Below are 20,482 nucleotides of genomic sequence, written 5' to 3'. Positions count from 1 at the left end.
TTTGGTTTAGTCCAAATGTTTTTTACCCTCTTTTTTTCACCACCTCACAGCTATAATGTAAGACTCAGCCATTATTTAAATACCAGCTTTTATGTGAGAATTTACTGTGTTCTGTATGCTTGCCGAGAGTAAAGGCTTTTACACAACAGGGGCTTTGTATTCATTTTAATTCATTCATTTGCACGTTTTCTGAGCCTTCGCACAGCAAATAAAGGCATCAACCAACCTTTCAAAATAAAGGCCCTAAACTGCAATTTTTGCAGGCAAGAAGTTGAAAAAAGTCATAAGATAGCATGTTAAAAAGTCATAGTATAGCATATTAAAAAAGTCATAGAAAAGTCATAGTATAGTATATTAAAAAAGTCATGGTGTAGTAATTCGAAAAAGTCATGAAAAAGATAGCACATCGATACTCACATATGCCAGTTAAATATAAAACTCCAGCCAGGAGACGGTTAGCTTAGCTTAGCATAAAGACTGGAAACAGGTGGAAACAGCTAGCCTGGTAACAACATCTGCCAACTGGACCACTCACTAGTTAATACGTTATATCCCAAACAATCATATTTCTCTAAAAACTAGATCACAACTGCAGCCTCTTATTCCGAAATTAACTACATTTGAGGGAGAAAATTAAAGAAAACAAGAAACAAGAGAAAAATAAACACATTCCATCTAAAATGCAACAGATTCTGTCAGCGATTGTGACGAAAACAAGTAGCATGATGTCAACACACACACACACACACACACACACACACACACACACACACACACACACACACACACAGACAGACAGACAGACAGACAGACAGACAGACAGACACACACACACACACACACACACAGGACAGAAAAGCCATGGAAACAGCCTCATGTGCTGTGTGCATGTAGCAGCTTTAATGGACCTATCACAGTGTGAATATGAATTAATAGCAGCCAATTGTAGCGCTGAATGAGATTTTTGCATATTGACATGTTGCCACAAGATAACGAGCTGGTGAGATGTGGAAACCAGAGATAATACAGCTGCTCTCACGTCCAGCAGGATGCACGGAGGAAATGTAAACCTCAACAAGGAGTGCAAGAATATCATATAGTTCATGTCTCACTGTTTCATAAAATTAACATTTATCGAAGTATTCGAAAGGCCGGGCAACATTTCATAATCAAATAATCGTTTCGTCTAGAAAATGTCATAAAATGTCTAAAATCTAAAGATATCAAATTAAAAATGACATGAGAAAGAAAACAATCCTCACTTTTAAGAAGCTTAAGAAACCAAATATTTAATATTTTTGCTCATTAAATGACCTTAATGGTCAATTGATTGTCTAAAAAGTTGATAATACGTTTTTCTGTCAATCTGTTAATCGTCTTCTGTTTTAAGTCTTCAGAAAGATTTTATGTGAGACTTTTTTCTTATTAATAATAATTTCTTACAGGATAAAAAGATGACTGTAAAACCAATATACTGTACACTACTCCATATATACATATTTAAACTGATATAATTTGTTAAAACATTAAAGCAGCTTCCCTGAAACCTCTAATCTGAAATATATATTTTATGAGTCAGTGTTTTTAAAACAACAAGCAGTACTCTACTGTATATTTATAGAAATGTATACAAAGTACATTATGAGAAGCATGTTCAATATAATCCTATTACTGCACTGGGTCTTCAATAATTAAACTATTCATACATTTTATTCTAATGAGGTAGACTTTAAGAGCACTCTGTAAACTTGACCAGAGGTAGAGAAGTCCTTATTAAATAGTTATTAACTGGAACACACTTTAAATTACTGCTGCTTTTTTTTTAATTCATTTTAAAATGTTTTTTGGTGGTTTTACTTCTTTATGTGTTCAATACATTATAGTGTGCAGTGTTTTTTAATTTCTCCCAATATGATCTTTAATGGTTTTGTTTTGTTTTTACCTCTTCTGGCTACAAAGCAATTTCTACTTGCAACTCCTCATCACAAGCTTTTATATTGTTCCCTACTGAGGCTGTCACAATATCAGCTTATCGTGGCCAAGTGAATTCTTTATGTATGATTCAAATGATTAATGCGGCTCTGGAGTGTTTACACAACATCACCATATGTGCATCATAAACATGATATCAATATTTCATGTTTAAATATCACAGTTATCGCCAATACGGGTAAATATTGCAATACACCCTGCAATACACCCTGTTCCCACCCTAAAAAATGAACCCTTCGAGGGACCCGACCCAGAGGTTGAGAACCCCTGATGTTCAGTAAAGCACCGTGAGTTACTTTTGTGTATGAATAAACTTGCCTTGCCTGAAATTAAGGTAAATTAAGTAAAAATGTGAACGAGGCGGCTGTTTCTCTCACAAAAGTGTATCAGAGGCTGAGAGTCATACGTTTTGACTTCCAAAATATGAAACCTCTGCACAGAAATGCTGTTTGAAACTGTGTCTAATGAGCCGCCCTGTGTTTGCAATAAAGGAAGCTGTTTTAAAGAAATGGAGTGCTCCATACGTTGTAGAGGGGGATGCTCTTCATGGGTTTGTACTGCTTCAGGGGGTCCATCTTGTACAGGTGGCGGTCAGTGATGAGCACAGCCCGGTCCTCCGCCTTGTGGAAACGGTTGATCTGGGAAAACACAAAGCTCCTCATTATTCACCCCGCAGGACAAGAGACACATCTCACCCGCCTGCAGGGAGACGGCGAGAAAAACCGCTAGCAGTTGGGATTGTTTTGTTTGATGCACGTTGTGACTGTGCGTGCGTGTGGTTAGGAGTGGATGAATTGCTCTAAAAGCCTCCTCCCTACCTTGCGCACGTTGCCAGAGAACAAAATCCTCATGAATTTGTCTTTCCGCTGCAGCTCGCTGGAAACCAGTGAGAACGAGGAGGCCGTATCAGGGCTGTCTCGCTTCTGTCGGCCACAAAAAAAACAACACAGAAAAGCTGTTAAAACACTCCGCTAATCTCCTAAACTATATTTACTCTCATTGTAGATTTCAATTAATCATTTTTCACATATATCACATATTTTTTAGTTAGTTCAACATTTTGGGGAATATGCATTTTTAATGCTTGAAACTCTCACGTCTGCACAGTAAATATGAAGCTGGTTAGCTTAGCTTAGCACAAAGACTAGAAACAGGGGGAAACAGCTAGCTTGGCTCCGTCGAAGCTCTCTGCTTAACACAGATTTAGTTTATTCTGTACAAAAAGTAAAAAGTGAAATGTTGAAAAAAAGGCAATTTGCCGTTTCACTCGGGGGTTGTGTGACAGACTATTTCTTGTGGCCGTGACTTCCTGGAGTCTGCACTGGTTGCCTGGCAACTGGTCACAAGAACAGCGATGAGGCGTTATTCCCAAAGTGTCTCCAAACACAAGCAATCAATGTCAAAATTGGCCAAATGTTCGCACCTGAAATGAGACACATTAGTCATCTAGTTGTTCCTTATTCCTCATTAAAATAATATATATCTTGCCTTTTATTGGCCTGGCTAGGTTCTGCGTTCATTGCCAAACCTGGCGTGTGCTTGCTCGTCTGATTACACCACCTAATGTTACTGATGTAACCAAAGCTGAGACAGCTGATTGTTGGCAAATAATCATATTGTGTCAGAAGGTGGCGGGATGTCTGTGAACCTGTTTGAATTTCAATCCAATCAGCTGACTTGTGTCATCAAATGTATATAAATATTCTTTAACATTTAGAAAAGAGTGACAATACCAAAAGGTATCAGCTGATGCCGATAGCAACACTGACACGAATGCTCACACTAAAAGACACAAATTATTTTGCTTATTTTCTCCTTTAAACATATAAAAACACACTCTTTTTTGTCACAGATGGCAATTAAAAAGAATAAAAGAATATCGTCACGTGTGCCTTGAAAAAGCTGTCTAGCTCGCTATTATGATAGAGAAATAAACAAATAGTGATTTAAAAAAATACAGGAATTATCATGTAAGAAAGAACAGACTCACAACATGTTTCTATTTATTTATGGTTAATGCAGGTAGACCTTATGATTCATGAATACCTTATTTAAGACTTTATACCTTGTTTGTTGTGTCACATCTGTGACACACTATAGCATTTGTTTCTTTACAGAATGTCAGGTAAAGTGATTCCAGTCTGTTTTAGCGCCATTTTAAGCATATTTGGAAATTATATTATGAGAATAATATGGTGAATCACAATTGTTTTGGCTTGTGATAAAAGTGACATGAACGTTTCATATCGTCCCGTGTCTTTATTACTGCGCCCCCACCAATACTGCCATCCCACCGACTCACCAGGTAGTTTCCTTCCCAGGCTCTCTGCAGCCCCAAGTCGGCCCTCTGGCCCTTCAGGGCCTCCAGGCTGGCTACCTTGGCCCTCACCTGCAGGGCCTCCTCTGGAGAGAGGCCTTTGATCAGTGTCCATGCCCACCACCTGGAGGTAAACACACAAACACAAAGAGAGAACTGAGAGCGGAGGAGGATCGACTGTCTCCATTGAGATAGCTGGGTCAGCGGGGGCGATACAGCGGGACTGCATTGGACCCCAGCTGTACTGTACTTATTGGCCCTTAACTCACATATCCTGACAGCCAACATCATTCTCTGGGAAGGCTATTTTTCTTACGGTGCCTGGCTTCAAATAGAGAGAAGCAAACAAACAGACGTTGGGATGAAAGGCGGTGATGAGTCTTTGATGGAGGAAGAAAAATCAATGAGCCCAGTGTGAGCCCAAGGCAGAAGGAAACATGTGTTCAAGTTGCTTCAAACGGACTCATCTGGATGTAAAATAACACTCGAGGACATGCGTTGTCTCCAGCTGTTGGGGTCAGACCCACTGTTAGTTCAACCAATACAGGAGAGGGCTTTTCTTCAACAGACAGCAATTTAAAAACAGTTTATTTACAGAGGCAGAACTCATATTCTGCCTCTGTTTTGAATGAGAATGGGTAGGATTTAAAGGTAGTTTTACTTTATTTTTGAACAGTTTGAAATAAAAGAGACATGACCACAAATCCACAGTGTAAATGCGGCTTGTTATTTGTGTTTCAAAAGCAAGAACCTTTCACGATCACATAGATATCACATTTAAAGAGAGAGTCATGTTACCTGTTGTAGATGCTCCTGAGGGCCTCTTCAAACTTGCGCAGGACTTTGGGGGGCGTCGGCCACTTCACATGCCTGCCGTAGTCCTTCATGGATCGGACGTTTTTGAAGCGGCGGTGGACCTCGCGAACGTAAGATCTCACCTTATAGCGTCGGTAGGCCTGCAGGATGACGAGGGCCGCTCTCATCCGTCGGTATCGCATTCTGGCTAAGGTGCCCCTCCACACCTGCAGACGTAATGAACATGTATGTAACCGCAATCAGTGACGTATTATTGGAACACAACTGCTGCACGGCTCCTTGAAGGGTTCTTGAGGAATAAGTAGTGTAACTGCACAGCCATAAGTGGCAAATAAACCTGTAGAGTCTCCCTTTAAGCTGTTAAGTTCTAGAAACGCTGGTTCAAACATTACCCATGATGCACTGCAATAGACCGGGACCCTACTATGGCCCCATCTTTGCCACTAATCACTGTGAGGACTCATGAAGACCTCCACATACAATGACTTACACGGACCTTTATCTTAAGTGGAGTTCCACTTTTAGCACCGGAGGAAGGAATGAAGGGACATTTCTAACTGCTGTATCAAGATTTTAATAATTCATTTGGTAGAATATCCACTGCTAACCCGGCTATTTTAAGTTTTGGTAAAAAGTGGTAAAAAGCTGACTATAAAAAGCTATAACTTCTGCACTAAAATGAAAATAAAAGTAAATAATGAAGCTAGAAATACAGGTGCATATTGCTGTAAAAACTGATATATATGTGTGTATTTCAATGTGTCATACCGCCTTTTTCTTATTTTGCGAATACGGAGAGAAATATTTTTTTCATTACTCATCATTAGAATTCATTATGCATTGTTTATTTGTGATACATCAGTGCTCGTAATGTTTGAATAATAAAGACTCAGACTAAAAAAAGGACTGTAACCAAACTTAGGTTGAGTGGCTATCAGACCCTCTAAAACATGAATAATAGATGCAAGTGGGACTCCAGGGATCCGCCCACACTAAAATCACCACCATATGCTCTCCCCTTTTACTGTTTGCTCCCTCTTTTTTACACACAACTCTTAACTTATTTACACATTTATTTGGCTTTACATTGTACAACAATAATGCTAAATAATCAGCGATAACAGTTCATTTAGTGTCATAAACCAAAGGCAATACTGCACTGGAGGCTCACTCCTGCATATCTTGGAAGTGCAATGCAAAGTAATGATGGAGATCATGAATATTTAATCTTTCAGAGTGTGGGGGTGGCCGTCGGCACAGAGAAGGATTTTTTTTTGCATTTGCATATTAAAAACTGTGGAGGAGGCGGTTTTTACCTGATGAGACTGGAGCAGATTAATTCACGTCCTTTCAAGATGATAACACTGCATCCATATCGGCGGCACATTTGTGTTTAAGTTGTTATTTGGCATTATGCTATAATGTGAAATATCACTTTTTAATCCACCTCCACTGGAGAGCCATTACTGCAGGATCCACTTCAGAGCACTGATTCATCCACAGCATTAATTCTGAACTGGAAACGGGACGGCTTTCTGAAAGAAGCCGCATCACACTGAGATCAATGAGAGAAATCCCGTCAGCCGTCTAATCACCGAGGCAGCCCGGTCACACCGTCTTTCTCAGAAAGGGAAGCTTTAAAGCCCTCAAGTTTATGTAACCATGTGTTGTGTTCAGTAATCTGAGATCAGCCCTTTTAGGCTAGAAAGTTGAGAAATCTGTCAACTGATACAGACCAGCCTGATAAAGCCTACTGGCCTGGTTTCTGTGCATCAAATCACTGTGTTTTGTTTTTATAATTATTACAAGCTTAGAAATGACAGAAACAAAAGACAGAAATAACAGAACAGATCAGAAAGTAGTGTCCTTTGTATCATTTGTACTTGTCTTGTAGTCTTTGTAATGGAAATCATGTCTCACTGTATGTATTTTCTGTTGAAAACTAATCAATTTTTCCCCAAATCTGAAGGATTATCCATCTTGGTAATGCTTTATATTAAGGTCCCTGTAATAAATGTTAGTTAGTAGATATTAAGGCTCTAAAAAGTCCTTATAAGATGCTTATTAACATTATGCATTACTGAGGTGTTAATAGCATTACGTTTATTGTTAGATTATAAGACATTTATAAGCACTGAAAATAAATTGTTAACAGTTTAGACTGCATAAGGAAGTTACTTAATAAGAGTTACTTTATTATAAGTGTCTTATAATTGTTTATAATAGCACAACACATCTATCAAGTTTAACTAATGTACCTTTTATATTATTGTTAAACTTTTTTGTTGCTTTATTAAGATTAAAGCGAGAACATTAATAAATCTATTATTATACATTAATTAACAGTTTTTTAAAGATTATTTTGGGGCTTTTTTGCCGTTGTTAGATACAACTGAAAACGACATGCAGCAGAGGGCCACGGATCTGATACCTGCAAAAAGTTAAACTCAGTAGATGTGTTTGTAATGCTGTTTATTTATAAGGCTTTTATCATCGTTCTTAAGCAGTCTATAAACTGCTTATAAAATGCAATGTAATCTAATAATAAATGTGTTTATGATGCTACTATCACTTTCATATACTTCACGTATAATGTTAATAAGCATCCTATAAGCACTCATGAGGGCCTTATTACCTATTAATTAACACTTATAACAAGAACTACCAAACTATATAAAAACATATTTCATGACCTGAAACATACACCGTCTTACAGCTGAAAAAAAGCCTTTTTTTATCTTGTGCTACATTAAACCACCTTTCATTTTTTGCGTTGGTTCCTCTATAAAGAGAAAGAACAGGCTGTATTTACATCGAAAACATTTCTTCATGTTTATGCAAAGCAACCAACATCTATTCAGGTACAGAAATAGCTCCTCTAATCCGGTGTTATTTTAAGGCTCAAATGTTGTTTCTCTGGCAAAATGTCAGTTGGCGACCTTATCCTCGGTTTCCTTTAATGCATAATGGATGAGAATAAGAAAAGAGGAGCAGCTCCTCATCACTAATCGATCCCGCAGATGACGCTCCCTCATGCTCAGGGTGACAGCGGTGGGAGGAATGAATGGGTTTTTACTTAGTTGCCTCTGTGACCAAGGTTAAAAAGTACTTTAATTTAAATTCAGAATATATTCAGAGTGCTACGGTAAATTAGGCAGAGCTTTCAGAGGAGGCATTGGGTCAAACATGACTGTCGACTGTTATACATGCTCGACCGTGAGTTCAATTAAATTGGTATTTTAAACTTTTGAAGTTAGTAAATAGAAATGATGTGTCAATATCCAAACAGCCTGACTGTTTGAGCTCCATTTCACATTTATAAAATATTATATGCATTTCTTAATTTGTTTTCTATTTTGTGCAGCTTTGTCTTCTATAATTTCTGCCAGGATTTTACTCCAATAGTTGTAAAAATAGCTATTTTTAAAGAGGCCAGCTGATGACATACACTGTGTCATTTTATATGAACAAAAGCACCATGCAGCACTCCTTCACTGAGAAGTTATTTGTGGCGAAAGGTCAGTTATTAACAGAAAGAAATGTAATTTTCACTTTGATGTTTACCATTGTGGACAGTGGTTGTAAGTGGATGAGGATGAACAGGATCGATTTAACACCGTCACAATAACAGAGAGATGTTTCATACATTATCTGGCTGTACAAATGTACAGTATAATCCACAGTAATTGTGTGTTTACATTGTGAATGTGACACTATTGCTGTGCAATCACCAGCTGCAGCCATCGTGTTTACTTTCATCTACTGCGAGAGAAAGCAGCGGTTGGATTTGCATTATTTTGTATGATGTGTTGTTTGTCATCTCATTCCTCCATTTCAACCTCTCTTCATAACAACAGTCTATTTTGTGTTTCCCAGCAAATTCTTTTATCAATTATCAATGTGCTAACTACCCTAACAGATGTTTCGTATTGTACCTGATGAAGGTCCATGACCAACATGTTGTAACTTTATATAAACTGAAACCCTATCTGAACCAGTGGACACCTCTATAATGCACTTGTGTCACTCTCAGTGTATTCTCCCCCACACAGACACAGTGTCCCATATGTGCTCACATAATACACAAAGCAGAAAAGAAGCCGAATCAGATTTCCAGTGAGAGCTCGGTTAAGATGTTGCTGTGATAACATCCACATGGTGCACGAGCCTCTGCCAGATCCACAACTGTGTTTATCTAAGCAACAAATCACTAATTACGTTGTTGCGCCTGGAGCTGGAGGTGAAAAAAAAAAAAAAAGACCATAAAGCATCAATAAATCAGATAACAGCAGACATGGAGTGTCTTCGCTGTCTTTGGAGCCTCGTTAAGGTGTGTGACAGGTGGGTTAGAATTACGACGGGGCCATCCAGGCGACCACACAGGCCACAAACACAGCATCAACACATTTTCTGCTGCGATGACGCTGGTGAGCTGATGAAGATGACACTCGGGGGGGGTTTGCGGATAAATCAAGCCAATAACAAGGCCCCCCGACGGTCTGCCCCCTTACTCTCCTGGCCAATAAAGCCATCTGATCATCCTTTTTAGAGACTCGTGCCATCCTGGAGCTCGGCCCTTCACCGCGCTCCGGAGCCCCCTCGGATTTACGAGACCATCAAAGCCAGATTGGGGATCTTTCTTTGCAACAAAGCGGGACAGATTGCTGGGGTTTTACTTGAGAGAAGAGGGGGGGAAGACACACACTTATCACGCGAGCCAGGATGACTGGTGAGAGCTGGAAGGTTTTGGTTGGGATGTTGAGCAGAACACAGAGAGGGGAGGAGAGGACCCCCATTACTGCCAAATGAATGTCTTTAATCCGAAAGCATTGGGACTGGAGGTCTAATAGAAGGCCATTAACTAAACTGCAGTGTTGGCAATAAAAAACAACAACAACCCTTTACATCGCTGTCAGCCAGATGTGGAAAACAAACCAAATCCCGACACGGAGAGACAGATAGGCTGCTCTGCACCATCGACACACTTGACTGCTGCTGAGCGCCGGAGTTTCCACATCCTCTGGGGATATCGAGCTGGTTTTTCCGGTGACGCGCTCGATGCGCACGGGCGAGCGGAGGGAGGGAGGCGGGATGGAGAGCGTGCGGCACAGTTCGGTGAGGCTGCAACGTGCTCTGACACGGGGAGACGGTGGGGCCGAGGCACAGGCCAGCAGTTATTATCATGAATCAATAGAGGCAACACCAACACCACTAAACATCCTCAGTCCTTTGATCACAACTAGCAGTAATACGTCAGTTTAGAGTCCTAGCTCCGGGGATAATACTCCACAACCACGTGAAAGAAATGTGCTCAAAGTGATCCCGAACTAAACATACTAACGCAAAGAGACAGTATTGACGATTTAATTGAGCGGCTCATCCATCAATGAGATGGGACCGGGCAAAGCAGATTGGAAGAATATTGTCGATGGTCAGCAGTACGAGCTTAAAGTCACACACACACACACACACACACACACACACACACACACACACACACACACACACACACACACACACACACACTATTCAAACATGTTTGAAGGACACACAATAAAATCAGCTTCATGAGGAAGTAAAGCACACAGAATACTATCCATCATGTGAACCACTGCATCAGCACAGGTCTTCCACATAACATCATGTTTGTATTGTATATGCTTTATAAATATCTATCTAGCTGGTTTGTAGATTATCATCAGTGCTGCACAATGATGATTTTAAACTACATTATTTCATAAGCATGCAAGATTATTTGAGTACTTAATGTACTCAAATACTAAATGACTATTCACTTGATGATGCAATCTGCTGGTTTGTCATCTCTTTCATATACATTTGTTTTTGCGGTTTTGTTTTTTAGGTCTGTTATTCGTGTTTTTATTTGGCGCTCATGTGAAACTTTTCTGCGCTGCCATCTTGGCCAGGACCCCCTCATGAAATAGTTAAATATAAATAAATAGATAAACGAAGAAATACATTACCATAAATCAATCCTTATAAAAACCTGCTTTTCTTTTTATATTTTAATGTGTGCAGGATGCAAAACAACTTGCTGGTGTCAGCACTGCTCCACAGTGCTACTAGTGGTCACAAACGCCACAGAGTACCTTTAACTGGTTACTATTTAGATTATCAGTTTATAGTTTTAGATTTATTTAAAACATGTAACAAATATAAAAAACAAGAATAACCAATAAAATGAACAGTAAACATTTACGGGAAATTCTAAATGAACTAAATAAATACATATATTTTCGAAAAGAAGTAGGTTGATGTTAACACTTATAATGTAACATAAATAATCATTTTAATATATAATAAATATGAAAACAATTTAGTTAGTTAGTTAGTTGCAGCCCTTTGAATGTTAACATGTTTTTAAATATTTTCTTTCTCCACTTATTCATTTAACTCTTTAAAACATTATTTTCTATTATTATTTGTCTTTCTTGTATCATCCCGTCTGGTAAATGTTTAAATATTTATGTGAAATATTCTTTTTTTATGAATCATTTTTCTCTCTACTTTTAACGTATTTTGGGGCATATTTTTCTTTCTTTTAAACAAGACATAGTGATGGCCGACGGTCAACATGTTATTGTGGCCTCAGACCAAGACTCACCTTTCTATGAGTAAATATTCTTAAAATAAAACAGATTTTGTGAGGATGTGCAGACAATTGTTAAAAGCAGTCTAAAAAAAAACAACCTGTAAACTTTGGCTGTGAGCCACACATCCGTTGCCATGGAGAAACCCACAGTTACAGTCTTTTAGAGTTATCATACTTGTCAAAGGTGTTGTGTACTGCAGGGTATTTTTTGTATTTTTAGTTTCCACATTGAAGCTTTCTCTTGAGAACAGAGGAAGCACATTTTTTCCTCTTTTCATAATCCAGCAGTAAAAAATGAAGCCATCCTCCTTTGATTTGCTGCAGTGTTCTCACGCCGTGGAGTGTTTTTATAGTGGCGATAGATCTGGATGATAACTTAAACACTTTGCAGGTTCAGAGGGGGGATCAGAGGATTAGAGATCATGTTTCTGCTGAGGTCCAGCAGAAGACGGATCAGTTCTGGACCGTTAAGCAGAGAGCGAGGCGGTGCCGGCCTCGCTCTAAAGGAGCCCGATATTCACAAGAGGGCTGCACACAGCTATCCACTGCATGTCAGTCAGGTTCCCCCGAAAACAAGATTTGAGTTATTACCGCACAATTCATTGCATTGAGACAACGAGTTATCCACCGGGAAATAATAACAATAAAAAACACACACAAAGTAAGACACTTTATCCTTTTAGGACATTTCTTTTAGCTCCTGCTCAGACAAGCCCCGAGTGGCGGCGCTGTGAAAGCTGACTACCCAAGACAAAACACTCAGGACGTCTCTCAAACCAACTGCTACACGGAGACTATGTAAAGCTTTGGAAAGCAATTAAGGTGGCTGCTCAGAATACACAAGGGGGGGGGTAGTCTCTGTTCTCGTCATCGCCGCTGCTCTGACAAGCGCCGACAGTTTTTGTGATGTGGATGGCTGAGCTTGAATTTATGAAATATTCATCTTTACACAGCGGGAAGGTGGGGGTGGCCTATGTTTAATTTATAACATCTGTATTTATGTTGGAATTTTTTTTTTTCGCCTCTTTTTTCTGCTTCCAGCAGCCATTTCTTAAAGTGGTAATGATTTGGATTGGTCTGTGCAGGGTGGATGTATCAGCGTTGTTGTTGAAGGATCACACACATGGAGCTGCTCATGCACTCGGGCCTGATTGGAGAAAGATCTCAGGTCGGGGGGGATAGAGTGGCCGTAGCACAACAAGAGTGGAGAGACGACGTGAGTACTGCTTTTGGTTTACGCCTGAAAATGACATCATCACGGCTTCACTGGCCCTGCAAGTTCGCATCTCTGAATTTCTGTTCTGATAAAAGCACATTTAACAAAGATGGCCGATTCGTATTTAACTGCTGTCGAAACAGGAGGTCTTCAAAATCTACATTTGAGTAAATTTGCAGCCAAATCAAATTGTTTATAGGATATTCAACCTATATTTCTTTAAAATGCATTTAATACTTGATGTCTTTCTTTACAGGGCTTGTATTATACTGACGATAAAGTAGTCCAGGAATATAAGATATGAGTTTACATTTAATTAGAATTCCTTCTCTGCATTGTGGAGGTTGCTTTATGTTGTTTTGCCGGTTACACTCGTTGCCGGTTACATTTCTTTTGTATGCCCTCTAGCATTTTGGAGAATATTTGGACAGGCAGCGGCACCACAAGGAGTGCGCAGATTCACAAAGTGTGTTTCTTAGCTGTCTGATGGGGCAAACTAAGTGCTATTATTATAAATCCGTGAGGCGAACTGAGGGATGAGACGCGTGTCTGAGCCTCAGTCACCGGCTGACGGACCGTCCTGGCACCGCCGTCCCCCACGGCTGGCATTAGGCTGCGTGGTGTGTCAGGTGCTGATAAGGGGGGATTGCTCGGCGCGCCGGATCGGATGTTTGGTGGAGTGACAGCGTGATAGATAACAGGAGTCAATGCTGCCGTCACAGCGCTGTTTGATTTTGCGTGTCAGTGAGTGCATGCAGCACAAGTGAGCGTGCATGTGAAGCACATCCTTCGACGCCGACAGAGGGCGAGATTAAACACGCCTGCTCCGACACCTCTGTGATGTTTGTTCTTTGGTTGGCGATTCCTCCGAGGGTTTCCCTTCGCTATCGAGGCCTGCTTATCCTGGCAGATACAAGACATGGAAGGAACGCTCCGTGGGAAGAGCCAACAGAAGGTCATACGGATCAATACAAAAGGTTGACCGATCAATCTGCTACAGGGGTTAATTTGGCTGGAAAAACCCTTTTCAGTCTGGGAGCTTGGAGATACTCCCTGAGAAAGGTGGACATGACAGCACAACGTGTGGAGGAATCTGCAACCATGATTCTCACATAACGACAGGTTATGTATAGGCGTAAATCACATGGTTCTCAGGTGGAGGATATAACGCTTCAAGGCGTTTTAGACCTACCCGCCTACCTGTCAGTCAGAGAGAGCGTTCAAGTGTTTGCATGGTGCATCTGAGCGTTGACAGACAGGCAGAGCAGAGCACCACGTCCACGAACCGATGCCTCCATCTATCAGAGTAACCACTCCGCTCTGCAACGCCGACACGACACACCACGATCACGACGGGGAAACTGGCATTTTCCCTCGCCGGAAATGTGTCATCACACCACGATCGCACAGACTACTGAACGCAGAGACACACAAGCAGCGATCAATACTCAGATCAGATTTAAAGACGTGTTCAGCTGAAGGACAAACTGAAACTCGAGCATGAAACAAAACTGCAAATGAGACACATCTTGTGGCTACACCCAAGCCAACACAGGAAAAAGTCCTGGTAGTAAAAATATCATTACTCTTTGTAGGAATTGTGGACATTCAAGTGTTTTTAAATCATCTTTAGATTGGTGACAAATTAAATCAAAAACATAATAAACGTAGATACTACCGTGTTCCCCACTTATAAATATGAATCCACTCACAACTTTATAATAGCTGTGTGGGCGACAGCTTTCACCTGAGAGATAAAAGATTCCTGCGCTCACAACACAAGATTATATCAGCTCCAAAAATACCTCAGTGCTTGTATAAACATTTGGGTTTCTCTAGTCTCCGAGGTTATTCATATGCATGAATTTCTATGAGAACACTGAAAAAGGAGGTTGTTGATGTGGTTCACTGGTTTAGATTCAAGGCAAAATGAGGAAGAGGAAAATCACGATTAAGGAAAGAAAGAAGCGTAATGAATGTGCAGAGCACTTTCTATGAATTCAGTATTTCCCATGAGGTCAGAGGTTTGCTGTCGTGTCAGTGTCGGAGTTCATAAGCCACCGTGAGGCGGTCAGACTCTCACCTTCTGGAGGAAGAGGACGATTCTCTGGACCATTTCCACCCGCTGCTCCTCCAGGCTGAAGAGCGTGCGTGGCGTGCGGATGAAGACCTTGGTTTTGCCGTAGGCCACATCGTGGTCGAAGCCACAACCCTGCAGGAGCCTCTTCACCGCCTCTTTGTCCGATGGCAAGTCATGGTTTGGCCACGTGAACTCTGAGATCATCTTGTATCTGGAGGAGGGTAGAGTGAAACAAAAGACCAAATAAATGGTTATTTAAAATCTAGATTTGGTGCAGGAAAGAGCACAACCAGGATCTGGATTACTGTACATAAAGACCGTGAAAAAAGCATTTTCTTCCTTAGACCACCATTGTTAAAGAGACGTCTGTAAACAACTGTATACAACGTCAATATTATTTCCTTTTATTATGAAATTTTGATCCATTGAGGTTTTATTTTTGTTAAAACTTTCCTCAAGCAGAGAAAAGCGTTTTAAAAATCTGTGACGCCATCTTTTTATTATACGTTCATGATGAAGACACAGACACTCTTGGTCCCCAGATGATGAATCCTACTGACCATGTGATCCACCATGGTGCCACCATGAGGTGAACATTTTTGATTTTTAGAGAAATGTCTTAACAGCTGTTGGATGGATTGCCATGACATTTGGTAAAGACATTCATGGTCCCCTCAGGATGAACTGTAACAACTTTGGTGATCCCTTAACCTTTTATGCAGCGCCATCCTTAGCATTTACCTCACAGAGCTGCTTGCCTGCATGTCCCTATTTAATTTTTTTATTGCATTTTGTCAAGTTAATACAAAATGAGCAACACAAATATCATCAGAGAGGAAAAAATCATTACAATTTAACATCCAGACTTATTTCTCAGACTCTTTGTAATTGTATAATTTATTTGAGTCCTGTTTTATAAAATCCTCTTTCCTCAGATCATATTATATCTGAAGGACTTTGCTCCCAACATGGTGCAATGGAGATCTTTTATTACATGAAAAGGGTGATTCATTATTGTGAGGTGTACCTGCAGCCGGAACTCAGGGGGAAAGGTGTCAAATTACACTCTTAAGAGTCTTTTCAGTTCTATCAGTGGATTGAAATAAGAGACCTTATATTCTTTCTCTCAATCATCAACCTTTTGTTTTTGTTGAAACAAAAATCACAGCATTCAGACTAATTTCAATTCTAAAATGATGAATTATAGGAAGCTTAATGAAAACTAGATATATTTACGTTTCATGGTGCTGCCTTTGTCCTGAAACAGCTTGTGCTGCTTCCTGTATTAGTGTGCGTTTAACAAAAGCAAGGTTCTTGTAATTTGTGTGAGTTGTTTAAACACTAAAAAGAAGGACGGCTTTAAAAAAAAAGGACAGAGACTGCTACTGAGACTGCTACTGAATTAAAACCCCACATTTACAAAACTAGTGACGCGTTGGAAACTATCACAGAAAAAACCTAAAGCCCATGTGGAAACTTGAAATAACCGAGATTAAGAGGAAATTCTAGTACAGCACTAATCGTCAGTCTTCCAAGATCCAAAGATCCCAGTTCTTCTCCAACAGACATCATTTCACAGCCGACCTGCTGACACAGCAGTGACGTCAGTCCAAATGCATCAGCGAGGAGGATTGGAGTGACAGAGTTGGACGACTTGTTTGCGTGTTATGCAAAAGACTCATTACCTAATCCTCCGTTCACCACGGAGCTTTCTGTGACGGCAGTGGGCAAATGTGACAGCTGGGGAATAAGGGCAAGGCTACAACAAGTGTGTGTGTGTGTGTGTGTGTGTGTGTGTGTGTGTGTGTGTGTGTGTGTGTGTGTGTTTAATATTGGAGGAGTGTTGGGAAGCTTAATGTGTGATTGTGGTGTGGACTTATGATTATTAATATGCTATTTGGATCAATATCTGGAGATTTAAGGGCTTGTATGTATTGTCAGTAAGATAAATCATAAGCCACTCTGAGGGCTTAAGATCTCATCTGTTACACAATGCATATCGCATGTGTGTGTGAGTGAAGCTTTCTGGGTCTTATCTGATTTCATGCAGCGACACCAGTGTCGTTGCATCACTCCCGCTCATCCTCCGCGGGGTTAACATGGCGTTTGAAACTCTAAAAGGATCCACGTCTGTCCTTCACTAGACTCTAAAAGTTTCTAAAAGTCTCTAAAAGTCTCTAAAAGTCTCTAAAAGTCCAGCCCTGACCCGACGGACATCAGCCCCGACTCTTTCTCCTCTGAGAGAGCTTCTTCTGAAACATCTTGTGTGTGAGAAGTGTTTACGCTAGACTTCTTTTTTGACGGCTGATAAATCCGTTGATATTTCAGAGTTACATTCATATAGAAGAACGAGCGGACGTTTTAATCAGCCATTTAAAAGCCTACATTTAACACATCTTGAAAAAAAGTGTTTAATAAACATGTTTATGGTATAAATGATTCTTATTGGTCCAACATATCAGACTTTAGTATCTCTAAATGTAGATGTTGGCCATTAACGGTACACTTGCAAGCAAATTATTGCTGATTGTTTTGTAAACAGACTTGGTGCTTGAGCTCCTTTATGAATAAAACATGAGTTATTAACGCAGGTCATCGACTAGCAGTTGTTTGCTACTTCACATTAAAAACAGTGTCATTTCTGCAGCACATTAGTTTTACAACAACGTCTCTTTCTAGTTATTATAATCCAGCCTGATTTTAATCAAGATCAGAGGACACAAAAATTATGCTGGTAGGGAAATTGACAAAATGAGTTATTTTGTGAAGGCTGCTGGAAATGTAACTGATTAGCTGCAAGATTAGATGCGAGCTAATTAGTGTTACACATCACATATTTACAGCCAACAGTGAGGAACCGTGGTGCAAAATCCTCCATGTGAACAGCTTCAGAGGTTCAGCATGTTTGACCAGATTTTAAAGCTAGTCCCATGAGCAAAATACGTAAACTTCTAATCATAACTCTAACATGATTTGAGGGTAAAATTAATTATGAAATATGTCTAGAATTTGGTTAATTGTAGGCTTTGACATATATGATATATCCTTCACAAGAAGGAATACAAATAATCAGCAGATTAAGACATGAAATAACTAAAAACACTGAAGGGGAGCTAGATAAAAACTCACAGAAACAAGGTTTATCACAGGGCCAAAGGCGTCTAAAGTGTTTATTGAAGGATACCTCTGGAGGAAGCGAGGGTAAGTCTGCCTGTAGGCGAAGCCGGCACGCCGCACTCTGACGTTCTCCAGCAGCCCGAGGTACTCCACCTGGTGGCGGCAGCGCTCCTGCTCGAACAGCAGAGGCGACTTGACGTCGTTGGGCTTGATGCAGCGAACGTAGTAGGGTTCCTACAGACGGGGAGAGAGGGCGCGTTAACAACCACATTCATCTAAATTCAACATGCAAGACGAAACGGTTCATGCGCCCTGACTGCTCACCTTGCAGGTCAAGTTCTCCACTAACGAGATCATGGAGTTCTTGAAGAGCGTCGCAGCCGTTAGAGGCCGCTTGGTGACCTCCGTGATGCTCAGTTTGCCCTCAGGCCACATCCCCTTCAGTACTGTGTTAGAACTGGAAACATGACAGGTAGAGTGGTACAGGTAGAGATTACAACACCTAGAGACTGATGAGTAAAAACAGATAACAATCACAGCACAAAGTCAGTGTTGTTGGCCGTTCAATATTCATGAGAGGTTTTTCAGTCCAACATAGTAATGAGCAAGAGGTTAGATCATTCATTTTGATATAATATTTGAATTAGGGCTGAAAGATATTGAAAAAACAAAAGTCTTCAAATTATGATGTGTAGACCAGGACCTCTAAGATAGTATTTTAACAATATTTCACCTGTAACTAATATTGTGCCTCCTATAATTTGAAAATTGCAGTGGGACATTTTTGATAAAATCTCGATCTAATTGTGCAGCCTTTATATGATTGACTACTACTACCTTCGACAATATGTATTTTAATGTAGACTTTAAATAAGAATATAAAGAAAAATGTTTCCATTAGATCCTTAAAACCCACGTTGAAACATTTTTGGCTGCTTTCCAAACGTTGTGCTTTTGACTCGAGGAACGAGTATCATCAATTGCACATTAGACAGGTCAGGACTTTCCAGACCTCACATTTATATTCAGCGGAGGAAACACACCGGAGGATTGGAAGCAGAGGAGGAGGATAAAAGCCAGCTGAGGGGAGATTAGTTGTACTAGTCCTGTGCTGTTCTTTCTGGAGGGATGTCATGTAAAGTGCCTCAAGGAACACGGTGTGTGGAGGTGATTGAAGTGGTGTGTAGTACTGTGTGTGTGTGTGTGTGTGTGTGTGTGTGTGTGTGTGTGTGTTACCTGTTGTACAGCAGCCTCTTGAAATCCTGGAACAGAGTGTCTTTGTTCTTATCAATGAAACCCACCACTGAGTACCTGAGGAGAGGAGACAAGGAGGCGGGCAAATGTAAATATTGGCACAGCTAACTGTCCTGAACCAGAATCACTTTGACCTTAGGCCGCGTTATTACGTGCACCTTTCCATTACTGACCCCAGAACATCCAGAATCATCCGAGGCATTGATCCAACAAGGTGCTGGAAACATTTGATAGATTCTGCAGCCTGTTTACGTGATAGCATCGCACAGTTGCTGCAGATTTAGCGGCTGCACATTCATGCTGTGAGTCTCCCGTTCCACCGCGTCCTAAAAGTGCTTTATTCAGATTGAGATCTGGCGACTGTGAAGTCACTGTCATGTTGGTGGAGCCTGAGAGGATGTGTGCTTTGTGATATGGTACGTTATCCAATACCCGGCGTTTAAAACATGCTCAGTTGCCCGGCAGCCTGAACCGCTGACAAAAGGCACGATCAATCCCCTCTTCTCATTTCTCAGTTTGTACATCCTCTGTTCCTTTCCTCGCCTCCTCTCCTCACGTCTTAGTCCTTCTGGTTGTATAGACTCTACTTCTCACTTGATTTATGACCTCAGTGAACATGAGTTTATGGTCTCAATCTCTAGTTTCAAGTCTTTTTCAACACAGCATGATGTTCATTGAGTAAATTATGGTCCATTTAGAGTCAAACAGACCATAAAGCAGGGTATGCGTTAGGGCGGGGCTACTGTGATTGACAGGTCGCTACCACAGCGTTGTCCCGTCTGGGAGTTGTCCATGTTTTTGTCTACAAAATGAACCCTTTCACAGCGTGTTTTGACTTCACAAAAGTTAATTGTATTCTCATTGGTCGCCTAAAAATGTTTTATTCAGCGGTTGTACTTAGCTTCACTATCTCGTCTCACTTCTGGTTGCAAAAAATTCAAGATGGCGACAGCCAAAATGCCAAACTCAAGGCTCCAAAACTGTAGTCCACAAACCAATGGGTGACGTCACGGTGACTAAATCCATTTCTTATATACAGTTCATGTTTAGATCACATCAATCATTTATTTCTAATAT

At 40.5% G+C, this 20,482-nt stretch overlaps 1 protein-coding gene across 1 annotated transcript in view; it reads right to left on the bottom strand.

Annotated features, from left to right (window-relative positions):
- Positions 1-20,482, bottom strand: part of myo1d (myosin 1D) — an 89,854-nt gene that overhangs the window by 31,057 nt on the left and 38,315 nt on the right. Inside the window, exons 13-20 of the mRNA XM_068736718.1 lie at positions 19,388-19,462; positions 18,476-18,608; positions 18,219-18,385; positions 15,038-15,245; positions 5,108-5,331; positions 4,295-4,433; positions 2,811-2,915; positions 2,517-2,630 (exon numbers count right to left, since the gene is read on the bottom strand). Coding sequence (XP_068592819.1) covers positions 2,517-2,630; positions 2,811-2,915; positions 4,295-4,433; positions 5,108-5,331; positions 15,038-15,245; positions 18,219-18,385; positions 18,476-18,608; positions 19,388-19,462 — 1,165 coding nt within the window. The remainder of the gene's footprint in view (positions 1-2,516; positions 2,631-2,810; positions 2,916-4,294; positions 4,434-5,107; positions 5,332-15,037; positions 15,246-18,218; positions 18,386-18,475; positions 18,609-19,387; positions 19,463-20,482) is intronic.

Source organism: Cebidichthys violaceus, unplaced genomic scaffold, assembly GCF_023349555.1.
Source record: "Cebidichthys violaceus isolate CVI_PGR_0920_01 unplaced genomic scaffold, fCebVio1.0.p SCAF_72, whole genome shotgun sequence".
In the NCBI taxonomy this organism is placed as follows: Eukaryota; Metazoa; Chordata; class Actinopteri; order Perciformes; family Stichaeidae; genus Cebidichthys; species Cebidichthys violaceus.
Note: the sequence above shows the minus strand (reverse complement) of the source record. Positions and strands in the feature narration are given on the sequence as shown.